Consider the following 17736-nt stretch of genomic DNA (forward strand, 5'->3'; position numbering starts at 1 on the left):
TATCTAGAAACAGCCCTGATGGTGATTTGTATGCAGCTGGGTTCATGAGCGGGAGGAGCTATCATCTGACCTTGAATCACACTTTACCACTCTTGTATTTATAGACTCGACAATCTACAGCCACCCGTTGAGCTGTGCGGTCAGTCCCAGCTGCTGTTTGTTGTTTCGACTTTGAGGTTATAGCCTACTTCACTGTAATGGCTGGTGAATCGAAAATCAAACTATCCTACTTCACTCTCGTAGGGCTTGCAGAGCCTATTCGATTTATGCTGTCCTATCTCGGAAAAGATTTTGAAGACTACAGATTTGGAGGGAAAGAATGGCTAACAATCAAACCAAGTAAGTACAAACATTGGAATAAACAATCACTTTGGCTCATAACAATCGTATAATTTCATAAAATAATGTTATTTACATTTATCGCTGAATGTAAAAAATAATGTTTATTATTGTCTATTTGATAAATAGATTATTTGAGAATTTAATTATAGTAAATAATATAGTTGTAGGTACGTTAAACAATACAGGGTGAGTCAGATAAGTTGTCCTAAACATGCATTAGGAGAACGAGAAAAGTGGGTCTTAGCCTACATAAAAAACCGGTATTTTCAAATACTTTAAAGATAAAATACTTTTACTTAATCGGCTATAATTCCCTTTAAAATGACATGTACCATATGAACATATTTACTACCATTTCTTCATTTCCACAAAATTAATACCGTAGTTAAATAAGTTTAAATCGACATACTTCAAAATTCTAAATTGAAGGGTACTTCATGTTTTAACTCGTTTTAAACGTCTTTGAAATATTTTACGTTACAGCCATGTCTAACAGTTATTTAGTGAGAATTAAAGAATAAATGTTTAACATTAAAACAAACCTAGTATTATTAGTATAAATTATAATTTCAACATTTTCAAACGTAACTAGGTGCGTAATTTAATGAAAATATTTTAAATGGATACTCTATGGGTGATTTAGTAGGGTTACATTTTGTTTGACTATTAAAGCCCCTCTCGTTCTCCGAATGTACGTCTAGGACACCTTATCCTACTTACCTGTATATCAATAAATTCTATCTCATTAGTGTATCAATTTATTTGAGATTGTGGGTTAGACTAATAATTTATTCTTACAAATTATTTTTAGGATAAATCAGATAACCAACTATACGCAATGAGTTAAGAAAATTACAAAGGACAGAAGTAAATAATGGGATTTGATTGATATATGAGTCTGAATGCTGGTTTATCACCACCATAAAGAAACTTGAAAATCTATTATAGTTACATTGACAGTTGATTAAAATTCCATCAAAGAGTTTTGATTCATAATCTTGTACTGCTGTTTTAAAACTTGATTTTTTAATTTCATATAAAAATAAATATATACAATGCGTTATCGAACAAAAAAACCATTAGTTCAATTTGAATTGTTTTTCAGTTATGACTACTTATTAAATGGGTATCAGTTGTAAATTCTATTTCATTTTAATAATTGTTTAAATCATCCATTTTAATTCACGCACGTCTTACAAATCTGTGAGAAAAAGTCATACATTCGGTCTTCAGGGAACACCAGGCTATACCTGTTTATTAAAAAATATTTCGATTTAACACTGTCATATAGATTGAGGGGACTTTCAGACAACTTGTTGAAATGGAGAGGGTTTCTGATGGTGGAAAAATGGATGATTCATAAAATGCTTACATACAATGGGACTAGAAATGCAAGATAGTATCTGTAGAAAATACAACGAAGTCGACAAAAATGTACGCAGGTAGTAGTTTTTAATACCTGAAAATGAGCAACAGATAAAACCTCTTCCTAGGACAATATTTCTAAGAACTAATATGTAATGGTGCCTAAATTCCCTCTAAGAAGATGGACCGAGCCAAATGTTCCAGAATATGGCCCTAAAAGGTGCAAAAATTCCGAAGCTATTTAAGTTATAACTGACGAATCACAAAGCCAACTTTTAATTATTAGTCTCTCGCTACACTTATGTTAAGTAATTTCTCACCTGAAGAAGAAGGTGCGTTATAGTTCTCGAAACGTCGAATTTTTGTTGTGACGTACTTTAGAAAATTACCGGGGAATCTTTTGAATTTTGTCTCGCATTTTTTAAACTATTTTTACCAGCTCAAAATTATTTCTACATACTTATGGCGGATCCAAAAATTGTCGTCCATGACCCATTTTATAGCCTTAGCTGTTTTAACCGTATACGATAAAGTAGATTCGTTATCTCAATCGTTATCAGCGAGAGCTCTCTGTGCCCCGTTATCGCTGTTGATTGTTGGAGTTTCTCATTATCGGAAATTCGTTTGCAGTCGCCATCACGCTACCGTTTCACTCAGTTTGTAACAATAATTTAGTTATGTATTAATGTAAAAACGAATATTATATTGTCATCGTTATAAGTCTTTTCTGAGTTTACCAAACGATATTTGCTGTAAAAAAGGAAAAAATAACAACAAATCAATATTATTGTGTTTGAAATGAAGATAAAATTGCTAGTAAATTGCGGGGACGTAATGAGTATACCCAAACGGGTAGCCTATTAGTAGTAATGCATTTGGCCATCAGCGCGGAGTGAGGCAGTCATTGATGGCGGAAATCATTACTGTCAGCTCGTTTGACGGGGGGGGGGGGGGAGGCGCTCGACGATAAAGACTGTGGTAGAACGATTTATTTTACCTTTTGTACTATAAATTTTGTAATCAACATATTTTGGTATCTCGAGCGGTTTTTGAGATATTGATTACATGTAATGACCATAAGAACTTTACTATTACAAAGACGTGGGTATAGGAATGAGAAACAAGTCGAAGTTTGGTACAAAAACTGTTTTTTCTAAACTCCTTGTCTAAGTTCGTTGACCAGCTTGGTACGCCATTTCTTTCCTTCAGAGCGGCCGTTTAAACTTTTGAAAATTGACAACTCCGTTATTTTTTAACCTAGAGAAAAACCTCAAACATTTCCTAAACCCATTGTTATACAATATTTTTTTGTATCTAGAGTGGTTTTAGATATATTGAGTACATGTAAATCCCCTGGTAATAGAGTAGACCTAATAATACTACAGTTCTCACAAAATCTACCAACTTCGTACTGAGATCACTTTTCCTTTACTAAATATTAAGTACGGTATTAAATTTTATTTGTTGTAAACGATGACGTAAATTGTTTATATTTTGCATAATTATGTACCGTAATGTAGTGAGAGTAAATTAGAATTAGAAACTAGCTGTCAAGGAACTTAGAACTTGGGAGGATAAAGAACGTTAAAAAAATGAACACAAAGAGAAAACACAATGTAATCAAAACAAAATAGTGGCAGCACCAACAGCTTTGTCGTAGGCAATTTATTATCTTTACACGTTACTTGCTAGATAAGTATTATCCAGCTGGACTTATTCGTATATGTTCAAGATACTCCATGGGGCAAATGTCCAGTGCTGGAATTGAATGGACAGAAATTGACTCAAAACGTGGCCATCTGCCGCTACCTGGGGAAGGAGGCAGGACTGGGTGGCAAGGACAACTGGGAGGATCTCAAGATCGATGAGATAATTGATGTCCTCACCGATCTTCGTATTGGTAAGTAGACTATCTGAGAACCAATATTCGTACTAGTGATGCACAGACCATGAGCGAACCGGTTCACTGATCCGGTCACGAAACTCTTTACCAACCTTTTCAAGTGTTATTGCAGGACCAGATACAAACAAGAATATATCAAAATTTGTGACAATTCAATAATCATCCTAACAGCCGCAATGTTGTCTCTTAAATTAATTATATTTCATTTGGGAACGGCTTGTTGTAAAAATTTGAAATTCAGTATATAGCTTTATAACCTAAAGACTGAATTAGAAAAAAGTAATAACAAATAATAATAAAAATAAAAAACAACAAGCCTTAATAATATTTAGCAGTTTATTTAAGTAAACAAATCAAAATCGTGGCTTTTTGGGTATTTATTAAGTTTTCGCAAGTATTAATATGATAGTTTGGTTTGTCTTTGATCCTGGAACAATAACTGAAAATGTTGGTACAAAGTTTGTGACTCTCTGAATGATTTTTTTACATAATTACGTTATAAAAAAAAGTTTTTGGTCGTAAGATATATATGTTTTAGTTATTGATCAAAACCTTTTCTATGAAGTGTTAACTCAAAATCGAGTTTAAAAAATCTGTAAAAATGTTACTAGATATACCTTAAACTAATCATGACACGCTTTTAAGTAGGCCTAGTTATTTTAAGGATTACTTCAGTTATTTAAAAACATTTTAAAACCAGTCATTGAATATTTTGTTTATTGGCAGGTTATTGTGTGTGTTTTGTATAGCGTACTGATTAGATAAACAAAATTTTACACCGAAATAAAATTAACTTGAAATAGGATTGGACAAGAGAGGAGTCCTTATTATTTTAATTGTATTAATTATTATATAGATTTTTGTTTGAAAATTTGGTACATTTCAAAATTGCCAACATTTACAAGTGAGCTGTGAATGTTAAATAAAAAAAAAAAACATACAAACAAACATCAACCGTCGTGGTTATGCGTTACCGATCGAGTGGTAAATTAAGGAATAATAATTATTAATATATTAAAATAAGCATTAAATACGCTATATTGAGTAGATCTAACAATAATAAAAAATATTAAACATTTAAAGTTTAACTAATGAAATTGAGTCCATTACTAGAAGATGGATTAGAAATAAAACGATTTTATAGGCATATGCTGGTAGCGCTCTTTCAACGAATTACATTTGCCGAACAAAATTTCTACCACACAAGTCATGTTCTATTCTCTTTTGGAATAAATCATATTTTAAACACACTAGAAGGTATTTTAAGTTTAACTGAAAGTATTAAACCTACGAACTAATGCGAGAGTATAATGTTCTATTCTCTTTTAGAATAAATCATATTTTAAACATACTGGAAGGTATTTTAAGTTTAACTGAAAGTATTAAACCTACGAACTAATGCGAGAGTATAATGTTCTATTCTCTTTTGGAATAAATCATATTTTAAACATACTGGAAGGTATTTTAAGTTTAACTGAAAGTATTAAACCTACGAACTAATGCGAGAGTATAATGTTCTATTCTCTTTTGGAATAAATCATATTTTAAACATACTGGAAGGTATTTTAAGTTTAACTGAAAGTATTAAACCTACGAACTAATGCGAGAGTATAATGTTCTATTCTCTTTTGGAATAAATCATATTTTAAACATACTGGAAGGTATTTTAAGTTTAACTGAAAGTATTAAACCTACGAACTAATGCGAGAGTATAATGTTCTATTCTCTTTTGGAATAAATCATATTTTAAACATACTGGAAGGTATTTTAAGTTTAACTGAAAGTATTAAACCTACGAACTAATGCGAGAGTATAATGTTCTATTCTCTTTTGGAATAAATCATATTTTAAACATACTGGAAGGTATTTTAAGTTTAACTGAAAGTATTAAACCTACGAACTAATGCGAGAGTATAATGTTCTATTCTCTTTTGGAATAAATCATATTTTAAACATACTGGAAGGTATTTTAAGTTTAACTGAAAGTATTAAACCTACGAACTAATGCGAGAGTATAATGTTCTATTCTCTTTTGGAATAAATCATATTTTAAACATACTGGAAGGTATTTTAAGTTTAACTGAAAGTATTAAACCTACGAACTAATGCGAGAGTATAATGTTCTATTCTCTTTTGGAATAAATCATATTTTAAACATACTGGAAGGTATTTTAAGTTTAACTGAAAGTATTAAACCTACGAACTAATGCGAGAGTATAATGTTCTATTCTCTTTTGGAATAAATCATATTTTAAACATACTGGAAGGTATTTTAAGTTTAACTGAAAGTATTAAACCTACGAACTAATGCGAGAGTATAATGTTCTATTCTCTTTTGGAATAAATCATATTTTAAACATACTGGAAGGTATTTTAAGTTTAACTGAAAGTATTAAACCTACGAACTAATGCGAGAGTATAATGTTCTATTCTCTTTTGGAATAAATCATATTTTAAACATACTGGAAGGTATTTTAAGTTTAACTGAAAGTATTAAACCTACGAACTAATGCGAGAGTATAATGTTCTATTCTCTTTTGGAATAAATCATATTTTAAACATACTGGAAGGTATTTTAAGTTTAACTGAAAGTATTAAACCTACGAACTAATGCGAGAGTATAATGTTCTATTCTCTTTTGGAATAAATCATATTTTAAACATACTGGAAGGTATTTTAAGTTTAACTGAAAGTATTAAACCTACGAACTAATGCGAGAGTATAATGTTCTATTCTCTTTTGGAATAAATCATATTTTAAACATACTGGAAGGTATTTTAAGTTTAACTGAAAGTATTAAACCTACGAACTAATGCGAGAGTATAATGTTCTATTCTCTTTTGGAATAAATCATATTTTAAACATACTGGAAGGTATTTTAAGTTTAACTGAAAGTATTAAACCTACGAACTAATGCGAGAGTATAATGTTCTATTCTCTTTTGGAATAAATCATATTTTAAACATACTAGAAGGTATTTTAAGTTTAACTGAAAGTATTAAACCTACGAACTAATGCGAGAGTATAATATTAAAAAACTAATGGAAAATCCATATTAGAAGCCTGACAAACTTTGACTATCATAATTAAACTTAATGACTGTGCATGTATACCGCCTTCAACTCAATGGGACGGAGGTTATCTCTACTGTAGATGTCACGAAAGAGTGTCGTTAGCGGCGATCAATAGAATGGACAAGTCCGCGCGACGTTGCCACACAACACGTCAGTAGTCAACGTAGAGAATTTTATTTACTTAAAACTATGTGGGGAACAATATTAACTTGCTGTATTATTATGAAATGTCGATAAATAACCGTCGAGGATTGAACACATAAGATTAGACATGCGCAACAAAATGTGGTGATGACTTGCCACACACTAAACTAAATTTTGGCAATAGAATGTCGTGTACATTCTTATTTTACCAGGCGACGTTATGGATAAGAATCCCTCGATGGCACTTAAGCTGGAGATCAACAACGGCTTAAATGTGACTTCCAAACCACCACCAATGGCCAGGCAGGCGGGCTGTTTGCAAGGACAGGGTCGCTCAGCGGTCACCCATCCAAGCGACTGTCATGCACATAGCCATGATTTTTGCTGTTTTGCTCATAATTAAATTAACTATAACAGTTTAAATAAAAAGTCGTATTAGCCCAGACGTATTTTCATTGAATCTTACAAAGTTATTTTAAGTAAACGTTATCAGATGTTTCTTTTACGTCCTTTTACCTGTTACATATTGGTAATATGTTGTATATTTTATATAGTAAATATCTATATTGATATGAATGTGGCAGTGTACCAGTATTGTAATGGCACACAGCTCCACGATAGATTTAAGAAGATGCTTAGATGAATACATTGTGTTGTGAACATGTGCCGTATTATTTCAATCCTATTAAATCCTAATTAATAAGTAATAATTAAAATATCACCTAAGTGATATTAAACATGGTGTCAGGTGTGAATACTGTAAAAGTAGTGTCGTGAAGTAATAATCGCGATAACCTTGTTTTTAAGTAATGTTAATAGATTGAAATTATAACCTAAAAATGGATTTTAAACAACCTCGAGGGTTAGTGATTGATGAAAACGTATCAAACAATTGGGCTCTGTTTAAACAAAAGTTTGGAAATTTCCTCCTTGCGTCAGGCAATGACGGAAAAGAAGACAAAGTTAAAGTAGCAATGCTTTTACATTGCATAGGGGATGAAGGTATGGAAATTTATAATACATTTAAACAAGACGAAGCAGATACTTTCAAAAAAATTCTTGCTAAACACAGTTAAATTCTAACTCCGCGCGTGGTGATTGGTCGGTTTAGTTCGTTTGTTTGGTCGCACTGTTATGACAGGTTAGAGGTTATAATTTGTTATTTTAAATGTTTGACTAGCAATACGAGCTGTTTCTTCTCAATCGACTGAATTACGATTGATTGCAGAGTGATTTAAACTAATAATTTACTTAACACTATCAACATTTGTCAATAGTATGACATAACCTATAAACTCAGTTTCTCAACTTTTGTGTCAATCTAACAATTAATCAATCAATCATAGTTTACGATAATGAAATATCAGTGTACAATTATTTACCTTTATTGTTGTAGTTGTTGTAAATGACGAATCTAAGCACTCCACATTTTCACGAATAAACATAGTTATCTGCTTTATCCCGTGCGGCGGACCCACAGTTATCTGCTTTATCCCGTGCGGATCCCGTGCGGCGGACCCACTGGACGGGCATCGTAACGTTACCGGGCGTTACACTTTTTCATGAGTGACTCCGAGCCGCAACCTAATTTAAGACGTTGTCACGTCAAAAGTGATCGAACTCTATGATGCATACTTCAATCCTAAGAAGAATGTTGTGTACTGTAGGTATAAATTTTTTAGTAGAATACAACAAGAAAATGAACTTATAGATCATTACGTTACGTCATTGAAAGCTCTAGCCAAACCTTGCGATTTTAAAGAAGACGAAGACAGTCTAATAAGAGATAGGGTAGTGATTGGTATTAGCGACAAACAGTTACAGGAAGCTCTACTTAGAGAAAGCGATTTAACTTTGTCTAAGGCGTTGAATCAGTGTCGAGCTGCTGAACTGAGTAGGCAGCAAGCACAGGTGATTCAAGGCAAGGTAGGCCTAGGTACTGCAGATAGCGTAGGCTTGCATGCAATCAAGAAGAAAGGTTATATAAGACCTAAGTATTTCACTAATGATAGGCCTAAAAACAATAATTTTAGTCCAAACCAAAAACTAAGCGACCAATCAAGAGGTCAAGGAGCTCGTCAAGATTTTAATAAAGGACAAACGTATAAGTGTCTAAAATGTGGAACTGAGCATACTAGGGCTAATTGTCCTGCGTATGGAAAAACTTGTAGAAAATGATGTGGGTAGGCCAAATGATAACAATATAGAAAATGTTGTTGAAAGACCTAATGTTGTTCCTGATAAGCCAGTGCAAAACCAAACAACTAGATGTGGTCGGGCTATCAGAAAGCCTGCTCATTTGAATGACTTTGTTTAGAGATAACTTTTGTTTGAAAGTTTTTGGTAACATCCATTTTCATAATTATATTAACTTTAATCTGTTTGTGTTGTTTTATCATTTTTATTAAAAAGGGAGGATGTTACATATTGGTAATATGTTGTATATTTTATATAGTACATATCTATATTGATATGAATGTGGCAGTGTACCAGTATTGTAATGGCACACAGCTCCACGTAAGATAGATTTAAGAAGATGCTTAGAAGAATACATTGTGTTGTGAACATGTGCCGTATTATTTAAATCCTATTAAATCCTAATTAATAAGTAATAATTAAAATACCACCTAAGTGATATTAAACATTACCTGACATAGGGCACTGCATTACTTTTTTAATGTTAACCAGTGTAGTCTTTGATTGTATTAGTTACACAAGAGATAACACAGCCAATGCTATAAATTGAGGCACGGCAATAGTGAGCGCTAGGACTGCCATCTGTGGAGTGAGAGGTGAAGTAGCTCAGCTTATGTGGCGCATACCTAGCGTCAGATCTCAGAACTAACTGAAATAATCCACTGGATCCAGCATTCTACGTCTGTGTAAATTATTTATCTGATATGTAATTAATACAGTGAAAGGTGTAATGAAGTATTATTCTAAGGTTTTATTAGCATTTCATCAGAAATTGATATAATGTTTGGCATGTAGTACATAGCCTACACTCGTATGTTAATATATTATTTCATTTTTATGTTGGATAGTGAAATATCAATAATGCTATAGGATGCCATTATGAGTGGGGTTTGTAAGCTTGAATAACTATACATTTAGCGTAGATATATAGTAGCGTCTAAGGTAGAGCCGGAGATCTTTTTTACTTTTTTTTTACTAGGTTTCTTTTGTGAGAAATAAAGTTTCTTTCTTCTTCTTAAGACCTCACTGGTTCGATTCCCGGGGAGGAATCAAATAAATATTTGCAAATGGTTTGAGTTGTATCCCCGAGAGTATAGACCGAGTCTCTGATCGGCCCGAGAGCTTACCCTTTCTTCTTCCCAATTCACGTCCCCCGTCATGGCGGTACTCTTACCGAATGGTTACTGAGACAAAAAGTTGTGGTATCGGCCGGGATTTGAACCTGGATCCTCGTGCTTACGTGTCTGACGATCTAGCAAATAGGCCACGGAGAATAATTGGAAGTGGCTAATTCATACAGTATTCGCCACTGTTGTAGTTCCCAATATTTCCACTGGAGTGCAACCAGTAGAGAAAAACAGCTGGTCAAGCCATCGTAGTTCCTAATATCTCTAACAGAGTGCTCGCCACCTGTAAAAACGCCACGCTCCGTGTACACTACCAACCGATCCACTACCAAACTGATTTACCTATTATAGTGGCTAGAGCGCCAGGCACTTGGCATGGGGATCCGGCTTTAAATTCCACCGACGCGATGTAAGAACGTTTTGCCCCAGTACTCCACTCAGACCGTCACCGCTATTTCACTCACGGGGAGCGTCGCCATGGAGGCGTGACTTGGGGAGAGGAGAAAAATAGCTCATAACTAAGCTATAGCTAAGGTTTATACTCTCTTGAAAACTACTGATTTGGCCTTTATTCCTTAAATCGGTTTATATACTTAATTTAAATGTCACTGTCATAGAAACAACAATATTATAAATTAATGGTTTCAACTGCCTTCAAATTTAATAGTTATATGTATCAAAATCAACTCTTTATATGTATTTTGTTACTAGAATTGGTGAAATACCACTACGAAATGGACGTAGCAAGGAAAGAAGCACTGAAAGGGCCTACCTTCAACGAGATTGTGCCATTTTACATGAAAAAACTTGATGACCATGTAGCAAAGAACAATGGTTATTTGGCCAACGGAAAGGTAGGCTGATTTTTGTATATTTGTTATATGTTATTTCTGATTCAATAAGTTACGAGAAAAATATACATTTTCACGCTAGCAATAGAGTCCATTGTAATTAAACAAGCCTACTATAGTACCTAATAAATGAGCAAGATAACATTATTTTAACAACAACCAAGAAACATATCACATACTGTACCATATTAAACTTGATTATATAAATATTTCCTAATAGTATTGCAAATACACAGGTAAATAGTTTCCAAATATCCAAGTTTCCGGTATTGTGCGTGTATTTTACTCGGTTATGTCGATTTTTATGACAATAATACCAGCGATTTCCTATGAGCCTGGACCACCTTTTGTCGGCTTCTTTGTTTGTCTCTATTTTGGGAATTCATCGCAGCAAAAAAGCTTGACTTCTTATTATCTAGATTCACTTCAACACACCATCGTACTCCTTCCCCCAACTTCGCCTGGTAAAATAAAACATTTCCTTACATTACTTTTGCTATAAGACCTTCACTGCAGTCCAGACCGTTCTCCTGTACAAACTGAGGTGTGGGCAGATACGCTGAAAGCGTAATGGATTCGGCTTGGACAAGTTCAGCGTCCAGAAGAACTCAGAATCGCTTCAGCGTATCGCACGACCTCTGGGCCAGCAGTCCTGTTGGTCGCTGGAGTCTACACAAGCTCTTAGCAGGAGACATGAAGGGATCTACCAGCGACGTGGTGACCACCGCTTTAAAAAGGAAAAAAAACGTGCTCGCACCTATCGGAACTGGCGGGAGATGTGGGAACATGAATTTCGGGGACGATGCGATGGTCTGCAAGTCTTATCCCGCAGGTCCAACCTTGGGTGAAACGGTGAGGTGGACTACTACCTCCAAGTGGACTTGGTACTTCCAGGTTTACCTTTTACATATGGCCAAACAGGGTCACCGGACTGAATCTACTTCTCGGGCGTTCCCGACACGTGGAGCACACTTTCTTCCGCTGCTTGCGTTAGGAAACGCCCTGTTGGTGCTTTGTCGGTAACCTCGGAAATAATGCTGGAGGGTCAGAAATCTGGGCCTGTTCGTCGCACCTCGTCCAGAACATCCTCCCCGCAAAGGAGGCTGATCTAGATCGTCACACGGTCTAGACCTAGCTCTTCGAAGGCCAGATCGGCGCGAGCCCTGAGGGTTTAGGTTAAAATCAGACTTAACCTGAAGTAAGTGGCTGTCGGTTTCCAGGTTAGGATCCTGACGCAAAAGAAGAGGTTTTAGGGGGTAGTTTACGTCTTTCGTGAGAGCCCTAAACTACAGGCGGGTCACCTGTGTGCATACATGAATTTTCTTGCCTCTTCCTTAAAATAAAAACTTCACTGCGTATCTGTACAGAGTGACTTATAACATCAAAAGTGTTGTAAATTACCTGAAAATTGTAAACCCCTTTTTCAGTTTTGCTGAACGATCCTCAAAAGCTGAGTTGTAATTGATACAGTATTAAATTATTTTAAATGATCGCTATCCCGAACCTTAACTGATGTTTTATATGTGTGAGTATAAAACGTATTATAACTTGAAATTTTAAATAACGTTTTATCTTTGGCATACACCGTACGCTAATCGAGTTGATAATTTTGCATACATGTAAATGGCCATAAACCTGACATGTCGCTTGTCAAGATTTTGGGTAATGAATTTATCTAATGTGAGGCTATGTAATTTTCGAGACAAGGTTTAGTTGAGTCGGACATTATGGTAGTAACCGTAATCACTCATATTGTTACTATGAGTAGCATATATGTAACAAAATAAAGAATAAAAATGTTATATTGTACTTATTAACACATTGTATACCCTAAGTGCCATCTTCGAACCTTAAAACACTAACAAGTATATAACAAACATGTATGTAGATGACTTTTGAATTCCACATCCTGTCGGGTTTACTCTGCAATGCTTAAGTAGTTGAAATATAACCATCCATTACCTTTTAAAATTGTGACACCGTACAGAAAATTAATTCGCCTCAAATATATTCAAAGGTTTTAAACTTGTTTATACCATACTTTATGCAATAGTTTGTGAAAACAACTAATTTCTTACGCTTTCCACAGTTTTCATGGGCTGACCTGTACTATGGTGCCCTTAGCGACTGCCTGAACTATCTGTTAGGCACTGAAATAACAGATGGCTACCCGAACATGAAAGCTCTGAAGGAGAAGATCTTCGCGCTGCCCGCCATCAAGGCCTGGGTCGACAAGCGCCCTCCGGACGATTTGACCTTTAAAGAAGAGTTGGGTTTAATCCCCAAAAAATAATTGGAGTGTCACCACCTGAAAAATAAATTTAATAATTCTAATGATAATCAATTTTATATGGAATAAGTAATGTTTAATAAAATTCTTCATAAATTAAATGCATTTACCTTAACCTATTATACCTGATGACGAATTCTCTGAATCCGAAATGTGCATAATATACATAAGTAAAAGTGTTAAAATCAACCCTGCCCACCATAGCTACGTTATGTGTGAAAGTCGTTTTACTGTTGTCAACTTTAATTAAATGGTTTCATTTGCATAAAACATCCATACTTGAACGTGATAACAGATTTGATGTAAAGTATGCCACACAATTTGAACTTGTGCCCACATTGAGGTTCTCAGCGAATAGCCCACAATACAAACTGAGTAAACGGCAGCTCTCAATGTGGGCCATGTCTTGTCACAGTAAATCTGCTCTAAATCAGCTATTTATTTTAATATTTGATTTAAATACTTTTGGTGTTATTATATTTGTGATGAAATTCTCTAAAAACTGTTATTCTTGTAATACTTGAGAAAATTACAGATTCTTAAGATATTCAAAGCTTAAAAGTTTTAATGGCCACCATTTTGAAAATACTGAAGATAATTTCATGATATATTTTCAGTACTTGGTGTTGTTATCATAAACATTGGAGTAAAATTTTGAATAATTTATTATTCGATTTAAATAATTTTCGTGCCATTATATTTGTGATAAAAACCTCTAAAACCTATTATTCTTGTTGTTCTTGAGAAAAACTGCTGGTTTGTAAGGTATTCAAAGTTTAAAATTTCTTATGGCCGCCATTTTGAAAATACCACAGATACTTTTATGATATATTTTTCAGTACTTGACCTTGTTATCATAAACATTTTAATTTGGTATTATTTAATTTATTGGTATTTGAGATGTTCATTTTTAATAAAAACATAAGTTACAGACAGACAGATGTGGAACTAAGCATCGGGGACCCATGTTCATATGGTTAAATACGAGTATGCTTGTCTTGACCTGAGCAGTAACGTAGTATACCTTTGTCCAGAGAGTTACGGGACAACCTGTATATATTATACTTGATTGGGAAACAAGGTAAAATCAACAGCGTAACATAATACCAGTAATAATGAATTGTTTGTCTGAAACAAGTGATTGCATGGAAAATTGTCAGTAAATACTAAAAGCGAATGACTAGCATAAAACATACAATAAAATTCGTTAACAGTGTAAATGCACATGTCAGTAATACTGAATTATTTAAATAACAATAATCATTTACTGCAAAAAAGTTATTGCAAATTTGGGGGGGGGAGGGTCCAGACAAATAATATTTTCCCATATTAAGGCCCCATTTTGTGCCTTAAAAAGTTCTTGACCCGTTTATTTGTTATGAACGATATTTCAGCAGTGCATGTCAGTTATACTGAATGATTTAAATAATAATAATCTTTTACCAAAGTAAATTAAAAAATTGAAAATTGGGGGGTTTCGGACCCCTTGAACCCCCCCCCCCCCCCGGTGGCTATGTCCTTGCATTGCACCACTCGGTTATCAGCTTGGGTTTAGAGTTTTAGATATTACTGGCAGAAAACAGTGAGACCTAAGCTATCTGCAAACACAACACATTGAACTTGGGATTGTTTGGCATACTCAAACTAGAGGGAACAGCCCGATACACTAGATGGACCGATATAATATATTTATTTATAGCTATTAATTTAGTAGATTATTGTTTTGATTTGATTCCATCAATATCTCAAGAGTGTGAACTTGCGGAATATATTATAATGCTCCAACTGTAACTTAAAAGGAAACAATAATTTTTCAGCATAAGATTTAGACAACAACAGAAATAGTGTTTTTTGTATTACAGCCTGTAACTAATGTAGAATAGGATATTATTTTGTTTGAAATGCCATAAACGAATTATGACACAAAAACTGAATTTGATAGTTATGTTTATTGAGGGATCAAATTAATTGAACACAATCCCACTAATCCACTACGTCACATAAACGAAATAATAGATTATATCAAATAATCGAGCCGGAAGTTTGGTATATACCATTTCGTCGATTACCCCATCGCTGAGGAAGGAACTCCTTCTCTTTCACGAATCTACGGTGACTCGGCGAGAAACACGGACTTGACAATAAAGTTAGTTCTACCTCTGACCACCAGGCAAGCAATAGGATAGTTCTGTCGCTCTCCACAAGATAGCAGCACTGTCGTCACTTACTTTTTGACTGCAAGTAAAAAGTTAGTATTTAAACTAAAAACTAATATTTTTTAATGGATCTAAATCTATATATATATATATATATATATTATATTTATTTATTTATAAAACTACACTTCGAAGACTTTATTTTATTCTATACATTACAAATACAATCATAGTGAAATCATCAACTTAAATTTCGGTACATTCTCGTTTGTTTAAAAAGTGTTCTGTTAACACAATTCAAACATTTCGTCGGTGTCGTTACGAACCAATGGTAGAGAAGGACTTTGGGTATAACCCAAATAGTGTTTGAAAGCTGCAGTCACTCATCTTTACCTAGATGGTGACGTGTGGCTATCATTGTTTTGTGATATTAGGTTAGGTTGTATTCAATATGTTTTAGTGGTAATAGGTTGTCGTAAACTTATAAAAAACGTATACAAATATATAAGCAGCTGTATATGCATATGCACTGAATGAATTAATTTATTAAGAGTTTATTATTTTGTATATAAAAACTAAAATCTAATAATGCTGAAAAGCATTCTGTTTTCTTTTCATTTAAAGTCGGAGGATTGTATATTTCGCAAGTTCACACTCTTAAGATAATGACGGGAATAAAAACAATTTATCTATTAAGTAACTGTAAATAAATAACAGTCCATCTAGTTCGGGAAAAGCTCACCAGTCTTTTAATTTTTGTTTCTCCACTTTGCTTACGTATAGATTCAAAAATAGAAAATCTGCTGTATAATTAGGTATATTGTACAGATTATTTACAGTGGATAAGCAATTCCGAAGTTGTCTTATTTCTTCACAAAATCTCATAGCAGCCAGATCGAGCAAATGGATATGGCAGTGAGTGTACAAAGCTCTAGGATCTTCTTCTTGAAACCTAGCAGCAACACCTTTAAATTTTCCGCTCATATTACTAGCGCCGTCATATGCCTGGCCATGCATTTTATTTATGACTATGCCCAACTGTTGCAGATACGTTTTAATAATATGATCCAAGTTTTCACCAGTAGTATCTGCAAGATCAACAAAGCCCAAACACCTTTCTTTTATTTAAATTCTCCCGTCTACTTTAAGAAATGCTTAGTTGTTTACGGGATAAAATGTCTGTTGTTTCATCGCAAATTACTGAGTAGACCAAAGCCTCTCTCACTTCTTACACAATTCCACGAAGCATTTATTTGCTATGCATTCTATTATCTTGTTTTGTACCTGAGCACTTTTGTATGAGTGAACTGCTGATTTCATTAGAGTTTGAATTTCTTCATTTATGAGTTTAGATCTTAGTTCAAGCAGTTCTAAAATATTGTCATTGTTGAATGAATTAAGACTTTCATCGTGTCCTCCGTAAGCAAAAGTCTGTTTTCTAAGGAATGTGATTGCTTTAAGTATACATTTTAAATATTTCCTATTAGTCTAACCTTTTTGGTATAAACTGAGGATAGCGCATCTACTACACTCATTCCTGGTTTCCTGTATTCATTTAGAAACTGATTTGCCTTACGGTGTATTTCACTTTTTATAAATGTTTCTAGCGCCTTTTTCCACTTTTGCATACCCAATTTGGTAAATGGCTCCTCCCCGTACCCAGTCTTATGGCGACAAGACAATCTGCATGGATAACAAAATGCAGCACCTGCAATATGGCTATATTCCGCCCAGAAAATTCCTTGTGCCAGCTTTCTATAAATTGTCTCGATTTAGATTGAACTTTGCCTACCCTTAAAGCAATCAACGGGCTGAAATGGACCTTTCGAAATACCTGCAGTTTGTACATCCAAATAAGGACTCTACTCTCCTTCTCGAAATGAACATCAGGATATTTCTGTGAACAAGATGCCGACTCATCGTCAAAACTGCCGCCAGGGTTACTACCAGTTAAATGATTATCTTTTTTACACTTGCACTTGATGTAATACTCTTATTAAAGATGATAGTACAGAGGATTATTTGGACATGGTAACATACAAGAAGATTTCAAATCTTAATAAAATCAGACGAACTTCATCGTGTTAGCACATACAAGATATTATTGGCATGAACTTCAGCGGATGACAGGTGACACCATGATGAAACTGAACTGACGGATTGGGAAAGAAAGGGGTAGTTTGCCCTGCAACATGGCTCTATTGTCAAGGTCACGTTCACATTGGCTGCGGAGTGTACAGGATGACCAACCTTCACCAAGTCAAAAAATGAAAAGTGGGCGAGTCATC

The 17736-nt window shown here is 34.2% G+C and overlaps 1 protein-coding gene across 1 annotated transcript; it reads left to right on the forward strand.

The window, feature by feature from the left end:
• The first annotated feature begins 104 nt into the window (after window positions 1–104).
• On the forward strand, window positions 105–13393 carry LOC124373429 (glutathione S-transferase-like). Its single transcript, XM_046831801.1, has 4 exons — window positions 105–339; window positions 3440–3607; window positions 10863–11005; window positions 13092–13393. The coding sequence occupies exons 1-4, from the start codon at window positions 198–200 to the stop codon at window positions 13293–13295; spliced, it is 657 nt and encodes a 218-aa protein (XP_046687757.1). The 5' UTR covers window positions 105–197; the 3' UTR covers window positions 13296–13393.
• The last annotated feature ends 4343 nt before the right edge of the window (window positions 13394–17736 follow it).

This window comes from Homalodisca vitripennis, unplaced genomic scaffold (genome assembly GCF_021130785.1).
Source record: "Homalodisca vitripennis isolate AUS2020 unplaced genomic scaffold, UT_GWSS_2.1 ScUCBcl_5528;HRSCAF=12292, whole genome shotgun sequence".
In the NCBI taxonomy this organism is placed as follows: domain Eukaryota; kingdom Metazoa; phylum Arthropoda; class Insecta; order Hemiptera; family Cicadellidae; genus Homalodisca; species Homalodisca vitripennis.